This window comes from Trachurus trachurus (assembly GCF_905171665.1).
Source record: "Trachurus trachurus genome assembly, chromosome: 12".
In the NCBI taxonomy this organism is placed as follows: domain Eukaryota; kingdom Metazoa; phylum Chordata; class Actinopteri; order Carangiformes; family Carangidae; genus Trachurus; species Trachurus trachurus.
This window is the reverse complement of record NC_139908.1, coordinates 4,219,836-4,243,738: the sequence shown is the minus strand read 5'-3', so window position 1 is coordinate 4,243,738 and position 23,903 is coordinate 4,219,836. Positions and strand designations below refer to the sequence as shown.

At 43.5% G+C, this 23,903-nt stretch overlaps 3 protein-coding genes across 4 annotated transcripts in view; all 3 read left to right on the top strand.

Moving 5' to 3' along the window:
• Window positions 1-23,903, top strand: part of LOC310994735 (heparanase-like) — a 95,565-nt gene that overhangs the window by 25,410 nt on the left and 46,252 nt on the right. Inside the window, exons 9-12 of one of the 2 annotated variants that reach the window (XM_083983538.1) lie at window positions 16,794-16,908; window positions 17,032-17,153; window positions 18,860-18,958; window positions 21,856-22,065. In XM_083983538.1, the coding sequence (XP_083839664.1) occupies window positions 16,794-16,908; window positions 17,032-17,153; window positions 18,860-18,953 (331 nt within the window). In that variant the 3' untranslated portion in view covers window positions 18,954-18,958; window positions 21,856-22,065. Of the gene's footprint in view, window positions 1-16,793; window positions 16,909-17,031; window positions 17,154-18,859; window positions 18,959-21,855; window positions 22,066-23,903 lie in introns of those variants that run through there. The other variant, XM_083983537.1, reaches the window with a different exon arrangement.
• Window positions 2,354-6,727, top strand: LOC310994990 (heparanase-like; the record flags this gene model as incomplete). Its single annotated transcript, XM_083983920.1, has 5 exons — window positions 2,354-2,603; window positions 4,072-4,190; window positions 5,542-5,682; window positions 5,776-5,949; window positions 6,717-6,727. Exons 1-5 carry the CDS (start codon window positions 2,365-2,367, stop codon window positions 6,725-6,727), a joined length of 684 nt encoding a protein of 227 aa, XP_083840046.1. The 5' UTR covers window positions 2,354-2,364.
• Window positions 9,616-15,453, top strand: LOC310994989 (heparanase-like; the record flags this gene model as incomplete). Its single annotated transcript, XM_083983919.1, has 6 exons — window positions 9,616-10,263; window positions 11,451-11,622; window positions 14,166-14,213; window positions 14,329-14,450; window positions 15,215-15,222; window positions 15,343-15,453. Exons 2-6 carry the CDS (start codon window positions 11,531-11,533, stop codon window positions 15,451-15,453), a joined length of 381 nt encoding a protein of 126 aa, XP_083840045.1. The 5' UTR covers window positions 9,616-10,263; window positions 11,451-11,530.

Below are 23,903 nucleotides of genomic sequence, written 5' to 3'. Positions count from 1 at the left end.
TTTAAAGTGAGAAACTACAGGTGAATAGGGTCAAAATTTAAACTAACAGATATCACTGTGACACTTCCCAAGTTTATCTCTTACATTATATAATACGATACGATATGATAAACTTTATTGTCCCGTTCAGGGAAATTTGTCTTGGACTCTGTAGCTGTGCCATAAATGCCTTGATGGCCACAATGACAAAAAACAAAACACCTCCGCCGTACCAACCCAGCAAACACAAGACATAACAGCATTGCACATATCCCATAACATAACACATACACACCTCATGAATTCACCATAGTAAGAGCACTATAAATTATTGCACATTAAGACAATTGTTTTTTGTATTACAAGTTTTGTAAAATGTTATGTTTAAATATGTAAATGAGGTAATATCTAATGAAATGTGACCTAATTTCCATTTCCAGAACAGAAATCTGAACAATGGATGATGCCACTTTCAAAATTCTTGTTTTATTTTGTTGACATTTTAGAGTTTAGAGAGAGTTTTTACAGAGGAGGATTTTGGATATCTCTTTTTATCACTCTGTAAATGAGAAAATACTGTCACCAGCCCTAAAAAAAAAATCAAATTTCTTCATGTTTTTTGTAATACAATGTTGTATAAATGAGGCTGTGAATGATATATCAACAATCCCCTCTGTATAAACCTTCAGGATATAGAAAGGGATCAAAGTGGAAGGTTTGGTGTCTGTAAGAGCTGCTGAAGTGGAGATTTCTAGCTCAGAGTCTGAAGAAAAACTCTTTCCATAGATTGTTATTGTCAATCCTACTTTTATAATTTGTTGCTGGTACAAAGGAAATGACAATTTTAGAGAACTTTACAGTGACACCAGACAGGACATGTGTCGGACTAACTTTTGGTGAATTTAGGAGAAATTTACATATGAAAAAGACAAAATGAAGTAAAATAAAAACCTTAATGTGGATTTTCTGCCATTTATTTTCACTTTTATGAAAGAAAACTTGTTAAGGAAGCAACATAGCACAAAATCTCAAAACTGATCAGTGCATGAAAAAACAAATAAACAATGTTGTGTCTCGCTTTAACCCTCCTGTTGTCCTCCTTGGTCAAGGGAGGATGGAGGGAAAGAAGGGAGGAAAGAAAGAAGGAGGAAGGGAACAGATTGGGTCGAGGAAGGAAGGGAAAAGAGATGGTGGAAAGAAGGAAGGAGAGGGGAAAGGTGAGGAAGGAGAAGTGAGGAAAGAAAGGGAGGGTGGAGGAAGAAAGGAGAGAGAGAGGAGGAAGGAGGGACAGAAAGAAGGGAGAAAGGGAGGCAAGGAGAGACAGAAGGAAGGGAGGAAAGGAGAGAGAGGGGAAGGATGGAGGGACAGAAGGAAGGGAGAGAGAGCAGGGAGGAAGGAAGAAGGGGTGGAAGAACAGAAGGAAGGGAGGAAAGAAGAGAGAGAGGAAGGAAGGATGGAGGGAGGGAGGGACAGAAAGGGAGAAAGGAAGGATGGAGGAAGAAAGGGATTAAAGGAGGGAGAGAGGAAGGAAGGAGGGATGGACAGAAGGAAGGGAGAGAGAGGGGGAAGGAGGGAGGAAGGAAGGATGGAGGGACAGAAGGAAGGGAGAGAGAGGAGGGAGGAAGGAAGAAGGGGTGGAGGAACAGAGAGAGGGGAAGGAGGGAGGGAGGAAAGGAGATTTTTTTTTTTGATTTTTAAAACCAAACTTTAATTATCAGTCCATACTATGTCACATAACACTGTCAACTTCAATCACACAGTTGTGACAGAGAAAAACAGGACATGATCAACTGAGCAAATGACGACAACAGAGAAAGCCTCAGAAACTCAGGACCAGCGAGCCCTCCTGGACCGAACACAGAACACCATTCACAGCCCAGGTCTTCACAAAACCCTCTATTTGGTCCGTCAGCTTGTAAAAACTGAACTCCACCCTCAGCCGAGCTGCCAGCATCCCTGTTACCATAGCCACCACCTCCTGTGACCCCTGACCCCTCACCCTGTTCTTACGTGTTTTCCAAGTGAAAGGAGAGAGAGAGAGAGGAAAGAAGGAGCAGTAAAACAGATCGGGTCAGTCTGACAACAAGAGGGTTAAAGTTACAAAAACAGAAACATTCCGCTCCATTGTGTGTGTGTGTGTGTGCGTCTCTTTGTGTGTGTGTGTGCGTCTCTTTGTGTGTGTGTGTGTGCGTCTCTTTGTGTGTGCGTCTCTTTGTGTGTGTGTGTGTGTGTGTGTGTGTGTGTGTCTCTTTGTGTGTGTGCGTGTGCATGTGAAGCCGCTCCTGTGTGATCCCAAAAGGAGAAGCGCGTGCCCGACGGTAAACAGACCTAGTAACGTTACAGGAAGTTGCTCACGTGCAGCTGGAGCAGCAGCAGCAGTCAGACATGGTTCACCTCGCGCCGCTGCAGCTGCTTATTCTGGTCTGGCTCGTGTCGGTCCGGACCCACGGGATTCGGACCCGGACCGGAGGAGGAACAGGACCACCAGAACCACTGGACTATAACGGCACCGTGGCCGTGACCGTGGACTTGTCCTCCGTGACGCACCGGGTGGATCCGCGCTTTCTGTCCGTCACCATCGATGCGAGTCTGGCCACGGAGGAGAAGTTCATGTACCTGCTGGGGTCGGTGTGTGTGTGTGTGTGTGTGTGTGTGTGTGTGTGTGTGTGTGTGTGTGTGTGTGTGTGTGTGTGTGTGTGTGTGTGTGTGTTTTAATGAAGCAGCTTTTATCCTGTAACCGGAGCTCCGTTGATCCTCCGGTCAAAGCGGCTTCAATCCAGCGACTCTGTCCGCAGATCAACGCTCAGGTCCGACTCATCCCCGGGGCTGCGCTCCGGGAGGATGATGATGACTATGACACAATAGAGACAGTAGAGACACAGTAGAGGGGGTAGAAACACAGTTGAGATAAAGTAGAGAAACAACAGAGGGAGTAGAGACATAATGGAGACAACCGGGATGATGATGATGATGACTATGACAAGCAGACAGAGGCAGAGTGGAGACATAAAAGAGACACAAAAGGGACAGTTGAGACACAGTTAAGATGTAATAGAGACAGTAGAGACAGAAGCAACACTAGAAGAGACAGTAGAGACACGATTGAGACATAAACACAAAAGAGACACAGTAGAAACACAGTTGAGATAAAGTAGAGAAACAACAGAGGGAGTAGAGACATAATGGAGACAACCGGGATGATGATGACTATGACTATGACAGACAGAGGCAGAGTGGAGACACAGTAGAGACACAAGAAAGACAGTTGAGATACAGTTAAGATGTAGGCTAATAAGAGACACAATAGAAACAGTAGAGACAGAAGCAACACTAGAGTAGAGACAGCGGCAGAGTAGAGACATAAAAGAGACAGTAGAGACACAGTAAAGATGTAATAGAGACAGTAGAGACATAATAGACACAATCGAGATACAGTAGAAACACAGTTGAGATAGAGAAACAACAGAGGGAGTAGAGACACGATAGAAACAGTAGACACGAGTAGAGACATAATGGGGACAACCGGGATGATGATGACACCGATCGATCAATCAACCAACCAGTGGAGCTCTGTTCACTCATGTATCGATCAGTCTGTGGATTGTTGTTTGTTTTCATCACGGATCAATCAGCTGGATCAGAAGTGATGCGTTCAAATGACATCATCACCAGTTTAGAATAAAAAACTAAACTGTTTTAGCTCCTTTTTTTTTTATAACTGAACTCATCATAGATTATTGATTTTCTGTCATAGTTTCATGTTTGATGAGTCAGATGTGAAGTGAAACAAAGGTTAGAAAGAAAAAACAACAACTTTAAACCAAAGAGACTGTGATGTTTTTCCACTTAATTGAGTTTTAAAAATCTAAATTTAACGTCACAGTGATTTGATTCTCCCTTAATGTGGAAACGAAGTCACATTTAAAGTCACATGTCCAGTCAGAAAACATTCAGAGTGAAAGTCTTTGTCTTTAAAATACAAAACAAAGGTCGTCATCTCATATTGATAATAATAATGATAATGAGGATAAATCCCACTGTTTTAGTTTGTTCTTTAACTCATCGTCGTCGTCATGGTTTTGTGGTCTCCAGGTCTCCTAAGTTGAGGGCGATGGCTCGAGCTCTGGCTCCAGGTTTCGTCCGGTTCGGAGGAACCAGACAGGACTTCATGGTGTTCAGCCCCCAGAGACGCAGCTCAGGTCTTCACTCAGGTAACCAGCAGCCAATCGATCGGCACGATCAATAATATTGAAAGGTTATTGTGTGATCAGATTTTTTTTAAAGGGACATTGTGTAACTTCTCCTGTTATCTATTCACGAAAATCGATTATTTTGTTCAAAAGTCTGTTTTTCATTAAAGCAGAAGTAAGTGATATATTTGTGTTAATATAAGTCTTAAATAGTTATATCTTCCGACAGCAATCACTTACATAGAGTGTTTGGACTGAAACACGGGTCTCTCAGTCACTCTGCTCTGCTCTGAGCCGAGGAGAAAACATTTATCGTATCCTACAGTTTTTATCCAATGAGGAGAGAGAACGGCATGCAGGGCTGTGTGTGCAGCCAAGGGACGCCGTGAATGTGGTGACGTAGCGACGAGGACTGTTATGGTGCGTTCAAGGCAACTCGTAACTCGTGTTTTTCCGACCTGTGAACTCGTACCAGTTCGATCTGGTACGAGTTCACCGGTCAGAAGTTACGAGTGGCCGTTATAGTGACTTTCACAGGTAAAACAGGTCGGAGAAACACGAGTAGGTTGCCTGGAACGCTACAAAGTCGTAAGTTGTGACTTGAAGCTGTAATTTACGATTTCAAAAGCCTGCCTGGAACGCAGCATTAGCGAAAACGACCGGATCACTCACTTCTGCTTTAACCAGTAATCCCCCCATCAACAAAGTGAAGTGTTCCTTTCAGCTCTGAATGAGCCGTTCATATCATTCATATCTCCATGGAGCGGGTAAGCTCGGTGCTGCTGCCATGTGGTGTCTCCATGTTTTTACGTTCAGTGGCAGCGTGACGGTAGGAAACCACGGAAACTCAGTGGAGACACCGGAGCTGTCGGCTCAGGTGGAGGTGGCGTCTGTGAAAAGTCACCGCGGTAACGCAGTGAGGAGGAATGGAGCGTTACACTGATGCTGCATTCACCTGCAGTCGGGCAGACGGCCGTCGCTAACAAACCAGATGTCATTTTAGTCGCAGAAGTCCAGAGAAAGCCGGTAAAACAATACGACATCGCCATGACAACATATAGTCACGTATATTGTTTTGCCTCGTGCTGACGGACCACTTGTTTACATAGAGGCTTGTTTATGCCGTTACCTGCAGCGGCTGTCGTCCGTCTGCCCAATTTCACGTGAATGCAGCATGAAAAATATGACTGAGTTGCTTGCGATATACAACCGCAACGCTATAGATGGGAGGAATTCTTACACAATGTACCTTTAAAAGCTCCTCCAAACACAACTTTTATGTATTTGACTCGTGTTTATGGATAAAGACTCTGAGCTCAGGTGTTAATAGTGACTAAAAGCCCCGCCCCCTTTTCCTTTCTTCTTCCCCCAGCCCCTTTGGCTCCGCCCACCTGCGACCAGCTGCTGCTTCCCCATTGGCTGGAGCGGCGTCTGACGGAGGCGTGGACTCAGCAGCAGGAGGCGCTGCTGAAGGAGGAGCTGCAGAGGAAATACAGGAGGGTCAAGTTCACAGGTACGAGTCCACCAACACACACACCTGTCACCTGTCTCCTCCTCCTCCTCTGTCGCTGCGGTAACAGCAGCAGCCTCTCCGTTTCCCCCCCAGAGACCACGGTGGACCTGCTGCACGACTTCGCCAACTGCTCGGGGCTGCAGCTGATCTTCGGCCTCAACGCGCTGCTGCGGACGCCGGCCAACATGTGGAACGGCTCCAACGCCCGGACGCTGCTGCAGTACGCCGAGTCCAGAGGATACAGGATGCACTGGGAGCTAGGCAACGGTACGGAGGCAAAACACACACACACACACACACACACACACACACTGGTCAGAAGAGTCAAAGTTGATACAGAGTCTGAGAACAACTTCCTCATGTTTTATGAACAAATAGTCAGTTTATTGATACGTTTTTAATGAAACAGACATTTACATACAAATTTAATCACATACAATGTGACGCCACCGACAAAAACAAACAAGAAAAGGGTTCAAAACAAAACAAGGATGTAAACGTACAAACATTAAATGGACAGTTAGGATACTACTACATCAAACTTACATTTCTTACATTTATTGTTTTGTTTTTCTACCTTGTCTGGATTTGTTGTGATTCTTTTTTTCTATAAAGAAATTTGTAGAGAAACAGAAGAGACATAATAGAGACTGTAGAGACACAGAGGAGACAGAGTAGAGACAGTAAAGACAGAGTAGAGAGAGTAATGACACAGTAGAGACAGAAGAGACATAATAGAGACAGTGTAAGAGCCATTTTGCCCTTTTATTTGGTGTTTATTTTTGGTGTTTTATTTTGGTAGATTTTTGGTTGTTACTTCCGCTCATCAGGGGTCACGAGGGGTTATTTGATTGAGACGAACAAGCCACAGGTGTGGTTGATGGAGCACACGTTTTCTTTACCGTGACATGGCGTGACAGTACTGTAGTTAAGTTATTTTGTGGAAATAAATCAGCTTTTGAGTTAACATTGAAACCTTGGTTTGGAATGGTTTTAATTGCACCCATATACACGCGTCAACATCGTGTTATCAGCCACCGTGTAAGTGACTTTCTTTTTATGGTTGGAGGAAGAGAAAGGACACTACAGACAGTATAGATAGTTGAAAGAGACAGAAGAGCCAGTAGAGACAGTTTAGACACAATAGACAGTGTAGAGACACAAAAGAGTAAGTAGAGACACAGAGGAGACAGAGTAGAGACAGAAGAGACATAGTGGTGACATAGTAGAGACAGTAGAAACATAGAAGAGACAGAGTAGAGACAGTAGAGACACAGAAGAAACATAGTAGAGACATAGAAGAGACAGAGTAGAGACAGTAAAGACAGAAGAGACAGAGTACAGAGAGCAGTGTTGGGAACGTTACTTTTAAAAAGTAATTAGTTATAGTTACTAATTACTTCTCCCAAAAAGTAACTGAGTTAGTAACTCCACTACTTCACTATAATAGTAACTAGTTACCAGGGAAAGTAACTATTGCGTTACTTTTTCTTTCTTTTTTTTTAAAGGAGCATTATCGCAAATACAGCAGTAATAGCATAAAATAAGCTGACATATGCAAAAGATGGGTCGGGGGGAGCCATAAGTAAATTTACAAAAAAAATCGCCAACAGTATAGTGTCCGTGGGGCAAATGCAGCATTTGTCTTTGTTATGATCCAAGCCGGCCCGGCGCTTGCTGCGTTAAAATGCACTCGTAACTCGCAAATCCGACCTCCGAACCGGACAAATATGCAACAGTAAGTAATGTAGCAGTGTTAGGGTGCTTACAGTCACTGAATCGCTGGTAGAACACTTTGTCTCCACGTCCCTGTGTCTTTCTTCAGCTGTCCTCTCAGCGTTTTAAGGAGGAGGACGTTTCAGTTGTTGTTGTCGTTGTTGTGGTTGTGCGCGACGTAGAGCTGCCGCTTCCACTAGGGAGTTTTCTTTTTCCCGCGATTGCACGTTCATTCAGCCTGGTGAGGGAGGAGGAGGGGGGAGGGAGAAGGAGGGGGGCGGGGGGGGGACTAAACGAGGCTGCTCTCTCTCTCTGACAGCTGCCCACTTGTTTATATCTGATAAGCTCCGCCTGGCTCCATCTAGTGGCCGAATTTTGCGATAATACTCCTTTAAGGCCTTAAAAAGTATTAAATTTATTAGAAAATTCTAAGATGGTCCTAAATATATAATATATAATACACAGCATCATAAAATATGTATGCACTTAAACTTTTATATGAAATAACAGGGTATCCGCGGGGTCTTAAAAAGTCTAAAATGTGAAAATCTAAATGTTAGGTCTTAAAATGTCTTAAATTTGTTGAATTATTGTGTTCAAGTCTTAAATAATTTTAGACAGGTCTTACATTTTCTTATGCCCACCATGGGCGAACATTTCACTCGCATTTGCCCCTAAAAAAAATACATGTGTGAACCGGGAGAATCACAAAAAAGAAAGAGCACAACCTGTGATTGGTCAAAAACTACAAATCCCACAATTGACCTTTCGCAAAACCCCGCCCCCGAACGGTCATTGTCCAATCAGACATCATAGCAACCGTTACTATGTAAACAAGGTCCGACAAGCTGCGGACAGTAGTTACCCGAAGAGTTTGGCTGGGGGAGTCGTGTTCTTTCCCCTCCCAAGACTGAAAACACAACAGGAGAGGTGCCTACAATGGGTCAAACCGTGTGGAAGCCCCCTGCAGCCGGACCCTTCTCCCACTCCCAGCTAAATGTCATGAAAATAAACAAGCATAGGCTACATAGCCTCCATCTGCTCCAAGGTAAGCTAGCAGGACTAGGGCTGTATCCCAAATCACTCACTACTACAGTGTTTCCTCTAGGATGTTTTTTAAGGGGGGGGGGGGGGGGGGGGGGCGATCGGACCTTACAACTTTCACTTTCACCAAGCACTGCTGCAGCATGCGCACTTCTCTCTCTCTCTAGCTCTGTGAGTCTGTGTGTGTGAATGTCAATAACAAACAGCGCTATGAGGAGATGAATGAACGGAAGACATGCAGCGGTGTATTTGCGACAATTTTAAAAAACAGAAGGAGCTGTACGTATGAGGAAACACTGTAGCCTACTATAGTGTACTTCCACAGATTGAATCCTCTCGGTGGGGAGAAAAAAAGAAAAGAAGAAGCTCTGGTCTCGGTCCGCGACACAAACACCACGTCCTGTTACCCGAATTCTCTTGCAGATGCGCCACATGATGCAATTTATGAATCGATAAAAGCCGTATTTTGATCATCATTATGTTTACATTGTGACCACGCAATTTTGTAGTGGTGTCAGAATGTTTAGTGATTATTAATATTCATAAATATAGCGCTCATATACCTCTGAGACTCTGATGCCTCAAGACGCTCAATATAAAAACACTGTTGACACTCGGGCAGCGTTGAGAAGCTTGTCGGGCTAGCAACGGTAACTAAGGGGGGCGGAGCTTTTGCGAAAGGTCAATCCTCTGCCTCAACAATAACAGTAGTTAGTGTAAGTGAGGGAGAGTGGAGCTGTCGGTGAAAAGAGGAAACAACGCCACGTCTGGTCCTGTTCTATGTTGTTCGTTAACACCGTCACCGTTTATTCGTTACGTCCGCGGTGTAAAAGGCCGTGACGCAAAGACGCGATTAGGCGCGAGACGCGATTAGGCGCGAGACGCGGTAAACGCGACTTTTTTTTTTTTTGCGACGCTACACCCGATTCTTTTATGGCGACGGGACCTTCGCGTCTTCGTCCTTTTCATCGTGTTTGGCGGGAAGACCCGCAAGGGGCTTCCCGCCAAACACGAGGAACGCTTTTTTTTCGCTCGAGCTTTGACGCGCGACCAAACGCGAGATACGCGAGATTTGCGATTTATCGCTCGTTTTGACTGGTCTCAAAAAAATTCACTTTTTTTTTATTTATTTTTTTTTAATGTCAAAAAATTCACGAGCCCGCCCATTTTCACTACAACAACATTTTTTTTCTTTTTTTGGGGCATTTATGCCTTTATGGATAGTAGGCTACAGTAGACAGGAAACGGGGAGGCAGAGAGAGGGGGAATGACACGCAGTAAATGGCTCTAACCACTACGCCACGCGACGCACCACTACAACAACAACATTTCTGCTCTCACCAACCATGGTTGAGGTCACAACGCTGCTGTAGCTGCTCTGGAAGTCCGAGACGCCGCCGTCGCTTCTGGTCCGAGACACGAGTTCCAGCTGATGAGCTACAGAGACTTTAGAGTCAAAGAGGAGCAGAGCGTCGCTGTGTCGGACTGTTTGGATTTAATGAAGAAGCTGCACAGAGTCAGGTGAGCAGAAGCTGCACAGAGTCAGGTGAGCAGAAGCTGCACAGAGTCAGGTGAGCAGAAGCTGCACAGCGTCCTGCTGTGCTACCGGAGCTTGATATGGAAAAAAAATAAACAAACCGCCAGGCGCACGTCGCGGTGGAGAGAACAGCTGAGTTTTCCTCCTCCAGCTGATCTGTGATCTGTGGTGAAGACGGACAGAGACCTGCCACAGTGTCACGGTGCATTAATATAAACTCTGTCCTCAGACTGTCCTGACTGTCCCTGAACACCACACAGAGACAACATGGAGCTGTGTGACAGGTTGAGTTTTATTTATCATGATAATGAATACATACTTAGTAACAAGCCTGTAAGTTCAACACATCAGATTATGCTACTGTGATTTAACTAGCCTAGTTAAATAAAAAGATGTAGTTTAATACCATAATATCTAGGGGTGACCAAAGGCCAATGTGTTTACTTCATGTGTCAAATATTGTCTGCAGGCGGAGACGCTCAGAGAGAAAGTGTGTGTATGTTCTTGTCTTTTACCTCAAGGTTAAAGTAGTGTCTGTTTCCACTTTGAAAACGCCAACTTACCCTCCGAGTAGAGAGAGAAGGGACAGAGTAGAGACAATAGAGACGCAGAAGAGACAGAGTAGAGACAGTAAAGACAGAGGAGACAGAGTAGAGACAGAAGAGACAGAGTAGAGACAGTATAGATAGTTGAAAGAGCCAGTAGAGAACAACTTCCTCATATTTTATGAAGCAAACAATCAGTTACAATTGATAAGTTGTTTTTTTTATTTTATTGTATGAAACAGACATGTATATAAATGTAATAACAATGTGACGCCACCGACAAGAACAAACAAACTAAACAAAACAAAACAGAAAAAGGTTTAAAACAAAATGAGGAAAGCCCCAAGACATAACAGCATCACATTTACATAAAGATACTTAAAGATACATAAAGATATTCAATGATCAATACCTGCAGCTCTGGTTTTATTGGTTAGTTCGGTTCAGCGTCTCAGAAACAGAAGTCGACGTCTCTTCAGTTCATCAGATTGAAAATGAAACCACGCGATTGTTCTCAGAACAACAATAATGAATCTGTCAGATCACTAATTGAGTCATTGATTAACTGATAAATGTTAATCAGTGACTCACATGACGAACAAGAACCAAACTGGGTCAAAGTGACAGAATCAGTTTAAATCTCCTGTTAATAATAATATAATAATAAACTAATTCCTCTTCTTTCTTCTTTCTTCTGCTTCCTCTTCTTCATAAACTCTTGTAACGTGACAGATTCTGTGTGTGTTGTTGTTTCACTTCCGTCCTGAGGCGTCCGTCGTCTCATAAAAATGCCACACAGGAAGTTGTTTGATGTTTCTGTTGCTAGGCGACGGGCGGCTGACTCATATATGTGTGTGTGTGTGTGTGTGTGTGTGTGTGTGTGTGTGTGTGTGTGTGTGTGTGTGTGTGTGTGTGTGTGTGGTCAGAGCCCAACAGCTTTGAGAAGAAGGCCGGCGTGCGCGTGGACGGCGTCCAGCTCGGTCAGGACTTCGCTCGTCTCAGAGAGATGATGTCACAGTCGCAGCTGTACCGCGGCGCCGGGCTGTTTGGACCCGACGTGGGACAACCCAGAGACCACCGCGTGGACATCCTGGAGGGGTGAGAGGACAGGGGGGGTCAGAGGGGGTCAGAGGGGCCGGGGTCAGAGGGGCAGAGGGGGCAGGGGTTAGGGGTCATACACACTGAAACCTGTGGAGTTGCTTGGATCATAAGAGTCAAGTAGAAACTGAAGTAGAATCACTGAGACAAGTGATGCATAACTTCCAGTGGCGAAAGTTGTCTGCTACGGGCCGTAATGCAAAAAAAAAACTGTGTTAGACTGTGGTATAGGCTACTCCTGTGTGGAGTTTGTGTGGCGCTGTAGCGCTGCCACACATAAACACTAAAGACAGAGAAGAAGACGGGAAGTCCCCGCTGTATTCAAACTCAAACATGGATTAAATGTTGACAGGGCGTCGTGTCAGAGTAAATATGACGATCACTGATGATTAAACAGCGCGATTCAGCCGCAGTCTGAGCGACCCGACGGTAGTCGGCCTTTGTTGTTGTTACGTTCATAGACTGTGTCGCTGCTGCAGCGGTGAGCGGTGTGTGTCTCAGGTTACAGGTATAGACTGTAAAAAGAAGGTTACAGGTAGAGTGATGGGGGGCATGACATCGTTTCAGAAAAAAAAATCAGTTTTGGGCGTCCAGACTGGGGCGGCGTTTTCAGATTTTCCCACTCAGGGACAGAAATACAAAAATACCGTTTTACCCCCCCCCCCCCCCCCCGAAAACGCCGTCCGCCTGGACGCGATGCCGATCTGATAAAGTAGCCTATTTATCCAGATTCAAAAAAGCCGTATCTGTCTGGACCGGGGCCCTGAGTGAGTGACGGCGTTGTCCGCTGTCTCGCTGCTGAACGTGTCACTGCTCAGAGACACAGAGAGAAAGAGACAGGGAGAGATGGACAGGGACGGTGCTGCGCCGCCACGCTGCCGACAACAGGAGAACTGTCCTGTCACCGGCTATGCCCGCGCGCATGTTCATAATCCAGAATAACGTTAATGAATTACAGTAATTATGTAAAAGCCAAGATGATTTAATACAGTAGCCTATACCACCAATTGATACTTCTTTTTTTTATGTTTTATTATTATTATTATTTTTAAAGACCGCGGGCCTTTTTTGGCCACGGGCCCTAATGCAACGGCATTACTTGCATTAATGGTACTTTCGCCACTGAGAACTTCATTAACTACAAGTGTCCAACCTGAGAGAGAGACACAATAGAGACAGTTGAGACACAGTTGAGAGACAATTGAGACACAGTAGAGACTAGACTTGTAGTCAAGACTGCCTAATCCGAGACCAAGACACTACCAAGACCAAGACTAGTTCAGCTCGAGACCGAGACCGAAACCAAGACCAAAAAAAAAACAAAAAAAATAAAATAGTTTTGCTATTTTGCTTGAGTTGTAGCAGGGCGGCAGTGGCTCAGGTGGTAGAGCGGGTCGTCCAATGATCAGAGGGTTGGCGGTTCGAATCCCGCTCTGTCCCGGTTGCTGCCGTAGTGTCCTTGGGCAAGACACCTTACCCACCTTGCTCCTGATGGGTCGTGGTTCGCGCCTTGCATGGCAGCTACCGCCATCAGTGTGTGAATGTGTGTGTGACTGGGTGAATGTGATGTACTGTAAAGCGCTTTGGGTATCGTTCAGGTATAGTAAAGCGCTATATAAATACAGACCATTTACCATTTACCACCATACTGGGTTCAGCTGCTAAGTGTATGAGATTGTATTATTTCAACTACAGGCACAACAATACAGAGACAGTGTGTCTTGTGTGTGAACTCACTATAAATGTTTTCATCAACTGGCTGAGATCAAATATGTTGCAACTGCATGACCAGTATTTCTACACTATTAGAGGATTGACTCTTGAGTGCTGTTAAGGACTGACATGACTATTCAATTAACTAGTCCCAAAGTCATCTAACAAAATAACAAGCCTCCAACACCACCCTGCACCTCAAACAAAGTCTAATAAATGGGAAATATGTTACTGATTTAAATTGTACTTCATTTGTAGATGACTAACTCATTCACTGCCAGAGGTTTTTTTCCCTCAGTGTACAGCCAGTGAGGATTTATACTAGGCTACCTCTATTTTATTGGTGGGGTGGCGCCGTGGCGGGTCTCTGACTGTGCTTGGTGGATGGAGGAGGAGTTGTTGTGGTCACTGATCACGTGATGCGTGATCACATGGCGAGCACTAACACATCTGTGTCACAAAATGCGTGTGATTGGTACCACTTGAAGTTGGCGTATAAATATTGATTAAAAAAAACAAAACAGCATGCCTGCCTGAATATTAAATCCCTTCGAGATCGCTCCGCCAGTCCGAGACATTGCGAGACCTAGAGACCCGAGACCGAGACCAAAGACTGTCGAGGCCGTGATAAGACCAAGACCACAAAGAAGTGGTCTCGAGAGCTACAAGTCTAGTAGAGACACATTAGAGACAGTTGAGACATAATGGAGACACAGAAGAGAAAGAGTAGAGACAGTAGAGACACAAGACACGCAGTAGAAACACAGTAAAGATGTAAGTATGTGTATGTGTAGAGACAATAGAAACAGTAGATTCTCTGTCTCCTGCAGGTTCCTTCAGACCGGAGCTGAGGCCGTCGACGCCGTCACCTGGCACCAGTGAGTTCACCTGAGTGTGTGTGTGTGTGTGTGTGTGTGTGTGTGTGTGTTGACCTGAGGTCGTGACCCCTAAGCCCCGCCCCCTCTCCCCCTCTCCTCCGTCTCGTCTCCATAGTTACTATGTGAACGGCAGGGACACGTCTCTGGAGGACTTCCTGGACCCGGAGGTTCTGGACACGCTGATCCTGAAGACCAACGAAGTCCTGGAGGTAACCACACACACACACACACACACACGCACACACACACACACACACACACACACACACCTGGCTCTGTGTGTGTGTGTCAGTGGTGTAGGTTTGTAGTGGGTATAACTTATATATAACTTTTATAACTTTTTTATATCAAGGACCCCAAAATTTACACAAATTAGACCATGGACCCATTGGACAAACTATTGAAGCAAACGCCAGAAATACACAAACAATCAATGTACGTTTGAATTAGACGTAGCTACATTTTTGAAAGATTATAGAGAAGGAGCCAAAAAAAAGTGGTACAATTTCTCCAAAAAAGTTGAAACATTTCTAGAAAAAAGTGGTAAAAATGCTCACAAAAAAATAAACAAAAAAGGTAAAAGGCTTTTTTTTTTTTTTTTTTTTTAAAAGTGGTAAAATTTAGCAATTTTTTCTTTTTAGAAAAATCTGGTAAAATTTCTCAGAAAAAGTGGTAAAATTTCTAAAGATTTTAGAAGAAACTAGTAAAATTTCACAAAGAAATTCTAGGAAAAGAGGTAAAATTTCAAAAAAATAAATAAATAAATAAATTAAAACAATAATTAGCCTAAAAAAGTTAAAAAAAAAAAATTCTAGGAAAAAGTGGTAAAATTTCAAGATAAAGTTGTGGACCCCCTTGAACCCTGTCAACCTCCCACTTTGAGAAACACTGACATTTACTTTAGTTAGATAGTTTAGTTGTACTGGGTGAAGTATTTATGCATTTAAAGTGGGTTTACTGAGTATAGCTGAGTATCACATAGACTACACCACTGTGTCCAGGTGTTGAGGTGTGTGTGTGTGTCCAGATGTTGAGGTGTGTGTGTGTGTGTGTGTGTCCAGATGTTGAGGTGTGTGTGTGTCCAGATGTTGAGGTGTGTATCTCTCTCTGTGTGTGTGTCCCGGTCCAGAAGTTGGACCAGGTCTCTCCGGGGAAGGCGGTCTGGCTCGGTGAGACCAGCTCCGCGTACGGAGGAGGAGCTCCAGGTCTGTCGGACACATTCGCCGCCGGGTTCATGTGAGTCCACCAGAGTCCACAACCAAGACCGGACTAGACCAGACCAGACCAGACCAGACCAGACCAGACCAGAACCAAGACTGGGTCAAACTCACTTGTCTGCACCTCGATTACAGACCACAATGTGGTTTTCCTCACAGCATCATTTAAAAGTGAAACATTTTTTGGTGTCTCATGCTGATGAATACCTCAGAGTAGTTTTTTATTCCTCAAAGTGCATCTGGAGACCCGGGAGGCCGGTTCCTAGTCCAATGAAAACTTTATATTATATAAGAGTCAATAGCGTCTGACACAAAAACGTCCATAAAACTACACAAAAACCATTTAATATTCCTCCACACTGCTCGTCTGCTCTCACGGTCACGCATGAACGCAAGAGCGCACACCAGATTCAATCCAGGACTGTTTAGGCTGTAAAAATGTCCTAAATGACGTCGTTTCCAGTAAACTCTGGACTATCTCCCTTCAGGACACTTGGATTGCAGTGGACGAGCAGTGTGGAGGAATATTAAATGGTTTTTCTGTAGTTTTATGGCCTTTTCTGTGTTGGGCCCTATTGACTCTCATATAAAGTTTTCGTTGGTCTATGAACCGGCCTCCCGGGTCTTCAGATGCACTTTGAGGAATAAAAAACTTCTCCGGAGTATTCATCAGCATGAGGGTGAATCAATAATGACTGACTAATGAATTTCATTTTTTGGTGAACTATTCCTTTAACTGACATGAAAGAACAACAACTGTCTCAGCTCAGATCAGTGGTCGCTGTTGTCGCCGGTTTGATTCTCGTGTCAGAACAGAAGTCATGTGGGGTCAAAGGTCGGAGGGTTTTATTGATGATGATCAAACACGTTCACACTTCCTGTTTTTAAATTCACACGACGCTGGAAACAGGAAGTGGTGACGGACCGACTCATCTGACTGATTCATTCACTCACTCATCTTAGTTCAGTTTTTATTTTAGTTCTAGTTTTTATTTTCATGATGAGAGGACGTATCACCAGGGCGACCGGAGGAGGTTTTTAGTTTCACTGTGAGAACGAGGTGAAGATCTAATTAACGTGATCTGGTTAAACCATTACCCATCAGCCCCTGGTCCCATGACACACCCTAACCACTTATACTCTGTGTGTGTGTGTGTGTGTGTGTGTGTGTGTGTGTGTGTGTGTGTGTGTGTGTGTGTGTGTGTGTGTGTGTGTGTGTGTGTGTGTGTGTGTGTGTGTGTGTGTGTGTGTGTGTGTGCGTGTGTGTGTTTTTTTCTCTGTGTGTGTGTGTGTGTGTGTTTCTCTGTGTGTGTGTGTGTGTTTCTCTGTGTGTGTGTGTGTGTGTGTGTGTGTGTGTGTGCAGGTGGCTGGATAAACTGGGTCTGGCGGCTCGGCTGCGTCTGGACGTGGTGATGCGTCAGGTGCTGGTTGGTTCTGGTTTCTATCACCTGGTGGACGACGACCTGAACCCTCTGCCTGTGAGACACACACACACACACACACACACACACACACACACACACACACACACACACACACAGGCTCAGACAGTGACGGTTGTGTGTGTGTGTGTGTGTGTGTGTGTGTGTGTGTGTGTGTAGGACTTCTGGCTGTCCGTCCTCTACAAGCGCCTGGTTGGACCAGAGGTGCTGAAAGTTTCCAGGGACAGTGAACGCAGCAGCAAACGAGTCAGAGTTTATCTGCACTGCAGCAACAGCAACAGGTGCTGATGTTGTCCACCCGTCCTGTCCTCCTCTCTGTCTCTTTTGTCTTTGACTCTCTGTCACTTTGATTCTGTCTTTTTGTCTCTGACACTTAACTCATTGAGTGCCGCGCTCCTTTCCAAAGTTTTAGTCAAGTGTACCGGCAATTTAGACCATTTTTGACTTTTTATGTAGAGCCACAGTGTATTCTATATTATTGCCACCAACACATACTGTGGCTCAATTGAAAGGTTTAACTTAATGCTTCAAGTGGCCACAAACTGTTTGTTTCTACGTGCCTCCGTTCCTGAGAAAAGTCAAGCTAAACATGGCTGGGTTTCACCAAAATCCCTCCTTTTTTTCTAGAAAAGGAGATAGAGCGTCTTTTATGAAAGGTGCGCTGTTTGTGTCTGTCGCTCTTCTGACACTCGCATTTCTGGATCAAAGGGCTCGTATAAGATAAATATATACAACACTGGTTGTTCTATTCACAAAACCACCAGCGGGGGCGGGGGGGGCGCCACTAAACAACAATAACACAGACGCACCGTGCCGTGTCACAGCTTCTCGCCGCGGAACGTGAGGGTCAGTCGGCCACCGCGGCTCGGGAAGACCGGTCCCGCCGGTGGTCGCGGTCCTGCTGTGGTACGGGTCGGTGATGCCGGTCTGCTTTGGCCCAGAGACCATCAGATTTTACCGCGGGAGGACTTTGGGGAGGACACGGTGTTGCTCCAGATGAAGACCGGGCGGACTGTCGGCTGAGAGCTTCCTGTTTCTGCTCCGAGCAGCTCGAGCAGCTGGAGCAGCAGCGCGGGTGAGAGCAGAGCAGCAGCGGAGCAGCTGCTGCATCTGCATGCAGAACTCGTTTGCAGAAGCCGAGTTATGATAAAAACTTCCAGATCATGAGCTGTCATGTGACTTTGATCGTCATCTATTTCAGTTCTCCTCGTCGTAGAGTCCCCAAATTTACATATAATGTGTATTAAAGTGTCTATTTTCATAATTTAAAAAAAAAGCAAAAAACGATAAATCTCGTTTTTGGCACTCAACGCATGGGAACGAAAAACGAGAAATTACGTGGTTGGCACTCAATGAGTTAAAAGTATCAAAACACAAACATTTCAAAAGTCATTTCAAAAACATGGAAACAAAGAACGTAACTCCAGAGTCTTTACGTCTTTCTTGTTTTCAGATTGACTGATTGTGTTGATTTCCTTTTCGAAGCGGCAAAAACATGAAGTTGGATTTAGTGAATTTATGGTTATGAATATGAGCTTATTCATAATCATTAAGTTAATTATATAATATTAATAGTATATAACACATTTCATACAATTATTGTAGCTCAAAGTGCTTCACAATAAAAGAAGGAACATTTAAAAAGAAACATGACAAGAAAAGAAAAGAGATAAAGCAACAATAAAAGAACAAAAATATTATCTTGCCCTAACGTTAGTGCCGAGCATTTATGAAGGTTGCTGACCTGTCGTCTAGTGAACTCTCTAAGTAAGAGATATCGATGTAATTGGGGCGATGGGACTGAAAAGAAACAGAACAATACATTTTATTATCCAGAACAAAGTTTCTTTCAATGTGCTGACAGAGAAAAGTGGTGATCTCTTACCAAAAAGTCTTAAACCTTTGCATGAAGACATTGGAGGGACAGATTCATCTCAGTCTCTGTCTCTGTGTGACACTGCGTCTCTTTGTGTCTCTGTGTCTCCAGTTCACTCTGCTGTCGGTGGCTGAACAGAAGATGTCTGCGGCCGTCGGCGTGGCTGAAAGCTTCGTGGCCAGAAAAGCTGCAGGACAGGCGGTGAAAAATGTGAGAGGACATGATGACGATGATGATGATGATGATGACTTTAGGACCTAAAGTTTAGGTTAAACATTTGGCGGGGGGGTTGAGGTCTCTGTGCCCATATAAGGATTTTTTTAAACCAAAAAAGTCAGTGTGTATGTGTCCTGTAAAATTAGTAGTCTAATTCTCCTCTTTATTTAGTCATACCCGTATTCGTTACAGTGGTAAAAGGTGTTTTAATAATTTACATCATTATTATAACAACATTATTCTTACGGCTTTTATTTTGATGTTAATCAGTTGTGGTGATCAACACGTTTATTCTGACAGGATTAATGCTAATTATTAATTTATCATCCAACAACTTGTCACTGTGTAGATATTTCTTACCAAGAACCAAATTTGATTTAGAGAGAAAATCCTAGCAGCAGATTTACACATTGACGTCCTCCATATAATAATAATAGCTTTACCTCCAGCTACTAACAAATTATCAACCAGGAAACTCAATAATGTGACTGTTTCCTCCTTTGGACGGTTGGTTTTCTCACTTTTATTTGACGAACCAACTATTTAAATAGTTTAAAAAACTGATCAAACAAGGAAGAGCTTCCTGGCCTCATTTCTAAACTAGAGATGCTCTTTGGAGAGAGATGAAGGAGATGTAAAAACAGAGAGAAACTGTCTTTAGACCAACACTACGTACAGTACTGAAACAAAGTTAAACATTTCTTATTGTCAACATCGTCATATTGTTTAGCCACAGTTAGATATTATCTCATCGCTCAAACAGCCGCTGGAAACAGAAACGTAGTTTGGACCCGTCGTCTGTTAATTTCTAATCCAGCTGCACGCGACCGAGAGATCAGGACGTTAACGTCGCTACGCGCTGGTGCTCATGGGAAATGGAGTCTTCCTTCAGGCAAAACACGACCGCTCTGGTCCACTGGCACCGCCCAAACTCAACCACAAATAAAAGTTCTTTAGTGTTGCTTTAAATCAATAAAATGCCTTTATTTATCAGGCATCGTCACAATGACGTTAAAAATAACTCATCAAGACTTCAACAGGGAGTCAACAAGGAAAAAGACTCCCTGCGGTTATTTTTAATAATTGTGACGATGCCAGATAAATAAAGTTATTTTATTGATTTAAAGAGAAGAAAGTGCCTTGGAGTTGTTCTCTGTTTTCAACTAACAGATATCACTGTGACACTTTTAATGTAAATGAGGCAATATCTAATTAAATATGTGCTAATTTTCATACATTTCCAGAACAGAAATCTGAACAATGGATGAAGCCACTTTCAAAATTCTTGTTTTATTTTGTTGACATATTAAGAGTCAGAAGTTTTTACAGAGGAGGGTTTTGGATATCTCTTTTTATCACTCTGTAAATGTTGTATAAATCAGGCTGTGAATGATATATCAACAACCACTTCTGCAAAAACCTTGAGAATATAGAAAGGAGATCAAACTTTGGTCGTTTGGTGTTATTGTCAGTCGTACTTTTATGATTTGTTGCTGATACAGAGAAAATGACAATTTTTAGAGAAGTTTACAGTGACACCTGACAGGACATGAGTCAAGCGCTGGCTGATGCAACTTATTTGTGCCCAAAGCGTTGACTTTATTTAGTTTCCACAACAGGATGTACATGACAACACTGTGACTTCTCCACTGACTCCAGAGTCATGTGACTACACCCACGGAGGATTTCACGGCCAGTTGCTTTAAATTTCTTACATATTGTACCTTTAAATCATAAAAATCAAAGGGCCACTGCTGCACTATGGGTTGTGGTGTAGACGGAGAGGAAGAAAAACATAAATGTCCAATCAAATGTCCAGTTTCAACAAAAAAAAACGTGTTTCATTTAACCAGAAAAGCAGCGAACAAAGAACAAAGAAAAATCCTGTGGTAAAAAGCCATTAGCCCACCCAGGTGCATGCTGGTCCCTTACCGTGAGCCTACGGTGTATTGTATATACTGTAATCTCAGGTGAATGAACCAAAACACAAATAATAAACAAGAAAACACCTAAACTAAACAAATAATAAACTAACAGAAATCAAATCATAATGAAATCAAATAAATTGATTCAGAATAATCTAAACTAAATACTTACTACATTAAATACTGAACTAAACAGCACTAAATACTAACAGTCAATAAACAGCTCCAACAGATCGTTTATTGGCAGGGTTCCCAGTACTGGAAAACCTGGAAAATGGTTGACCAATTTTCCAGTCATGGAAAACACATGGAAATTGAAAAAAAAATAGTCAAATGTCCTGGAAAATCTTGAGTTGTCCTGGAAAATTATCTATCACATCATGATACCAGCTGCCAGATCTCAGTTTGACTTTTTCAGACCCCACCAAGGATTTATTTCCCAAAGACGTTCCTAGTGAGAAAACTATCGACATTGAGTTGATGAGTGCTTCCAGTGTTGGAACTGTTGTCTTCTCTGATAAAGGACAGATAGATAGTAACAGAGAGCTGTTGTAGGTGTGGTTTAAAAACAAAAACAACATGTTTTTGCATTGTTCTATGATACAATTGTCTTAATTTCTAAGCATGTAAGATATTATGTCATATATAAGTTAAAGTGCACATCTTTAAATCAGTCTTCTGGGAGAGAGAATGAGAGAGAGGAATAAACATAGAAACAAACTGGTTAAATGTACAAAATAAGCTACAACTGTCGAAAAGACTTCTTCAAAGCATGAATGGGAGCGGAGGATATGTTAGTGTGTGGCGGGATAAACTTGTCTGTCCTGGAAAAGTGCTGGGAAATGGTTTCAAGAAAGAGTGGGAACCCTGGTTGGCCTTGTGGCTCCTTTCATTCTGTTCCAGTTGTGACCAGTTTTATTGGCTGGATTAGATGTATTAACCCTCTGTGTGTCTCTGTGCGGTCAGAGCGCGGACGCGGCGGTGGTGGGCAGGATGTACCTGGCGCTGGTCCTGTTCTCTCTGCTGAAGGAAACCGACCTGTGGTTGGTGTCGAGTCGCTTCCAGCTGAGCCGAGGCTTCGTCCAGACGCTGCTCAGCTCCTCCTCCGCATTCTGCTCCTGCGTGCTGCACTTCACCCAGGTAACAGGCCACGCCCCCTTCCCCACACAGGCCACGCCCCCTCACACCCAGGTAACAGGCCACGCCCCCTCACAGAGAGGCCACGCCCACTGCCACACAGGCCCCGCCCCCTACCACAGACAGGCCACGCCCACTCCCACACACAGGCCACGCTGAAAGAAGGAAGGAAGGAGAGAGAGGAGGGTCATCTGACCTGGATGATGTCATCTCTGAGCGCCGCCCGGCTCATTCTGATAATAATCATTCTGCTTCGGCGTTCGGGTCCATTTTTATCTCAACTAGCCGGAGCTTTAGTGAGTCCAGGTTGAGGAGAGGAAGCCTGTGGAAGCTGAACTTCATCCAGCTGCTCATTTTGTTCTGACAAGTCGGAAACACGCAGAAACGAACCGTAGCATTAGCGGTAGCAACAAGCCACGTCCGCGCAGCGCTCAGAGATGACATCATCCAGGTCAGAGGTCAGTAGGTCAACCTACAGACCCCGGATGTTGATAACAGCTAACCCCGGACTCAGAGGGGAATAGCACTAGCCTATCAGAACTAAATATTGGTGAAATGAAGGAGTTTCTCTGCAGATAATGTGTTATTTAGAGGCTGCATTCTGCTGCCCTGTAGACTCCATTATATGGATATACGCGGCTCTCGGCTGGAGATAATTTCATCACAACGACTTGTAATGAACCAAAGTTATCTGGGGGAGGAAATTACCGTATTTTATGCTAGAAATAAGGTCCAGATTGTAAAAAAAAAAAAAAAGGGTAATTATCCTTTAACTGTTGAACAGATGACGTGTGTTTGTGCTGCAGATGCTGCTCAGTGAGAAGGCGTCGGCGCTGCAGGAGGAAGTGGACGAGCTGCTGGCTCCGCCCACCGACCTGCCCACCGCCGAGGGGGCGGGGCCACACGGATGACATCATCATCATCATCATCATCATCATCTTCAGTCAGCTGGTTTCTGGTTTTATGGTTTCATTTCCTGCTATAATGGAGACTCCCCTGACCAGACTCTTGACGATCATGGAGAACGAGGTCAAAGGTCACAGAGGTCAATTATTTATTCTGTTCATCAACCACCTGTAAATAAATAAAAACATCTGGATGAGTCGCTGTCGTTCAGTTCACACATCTGGAGCTCTGCCCGCTGCGGTTTTTAAAATAAAGACACAAAAACCAACAACTACAGTTCTTCATCTGCAGGTGCAACAAATAATTTAAACATTTCTACAAGAAAGTTGGTAAAATAAAAGAAAATAATATTGAAAATCAAACACATCGGAATCTTTATGTGGAATTTTTACTTTTTAAAAAAATGTTTACTCTGTTCTCAGTTAAATAACTTATATTAGTAAAATATTGAGGATTGATTTTCTATTTAAAAAGACAAATTAAATCTTAAAACACAAACTGATAAATGAAATTCAACTGTGTTCAGACGAGATGTATTTAAAATATTAATATAATTTGAATTATGTTGAGTTTTATGACGATACAGACAAAAGGGCATCATGGATCGATCATCAAAACATCATGATAAACTAATAAAAACAGAAAATATCATCAGAAAAAGCAGTGTATTACAGTGTCTGATGTGATTAAACCAGAACATTCACTTTATATAAACACATTAATCCTCATTAGTGTCACAGTTTTACAGTTTAATCTTCCCAACATTTTGTCCAGTACTTGAACTTCTCACATTAACAGGTGATCGGAGCAGTTTTATAAAATGATGTAATAAAGATCTGATGAAAAATGAATTAATCTCATGTTTTATAGAGATAGACTCCATCTGCTTCAAGATCAATAAATATATTTCAGGTTTTCTCCACCTGGTTCCTTAAATCAGCTGCTTTTTATTAAAGTTTCATTATAAGTGA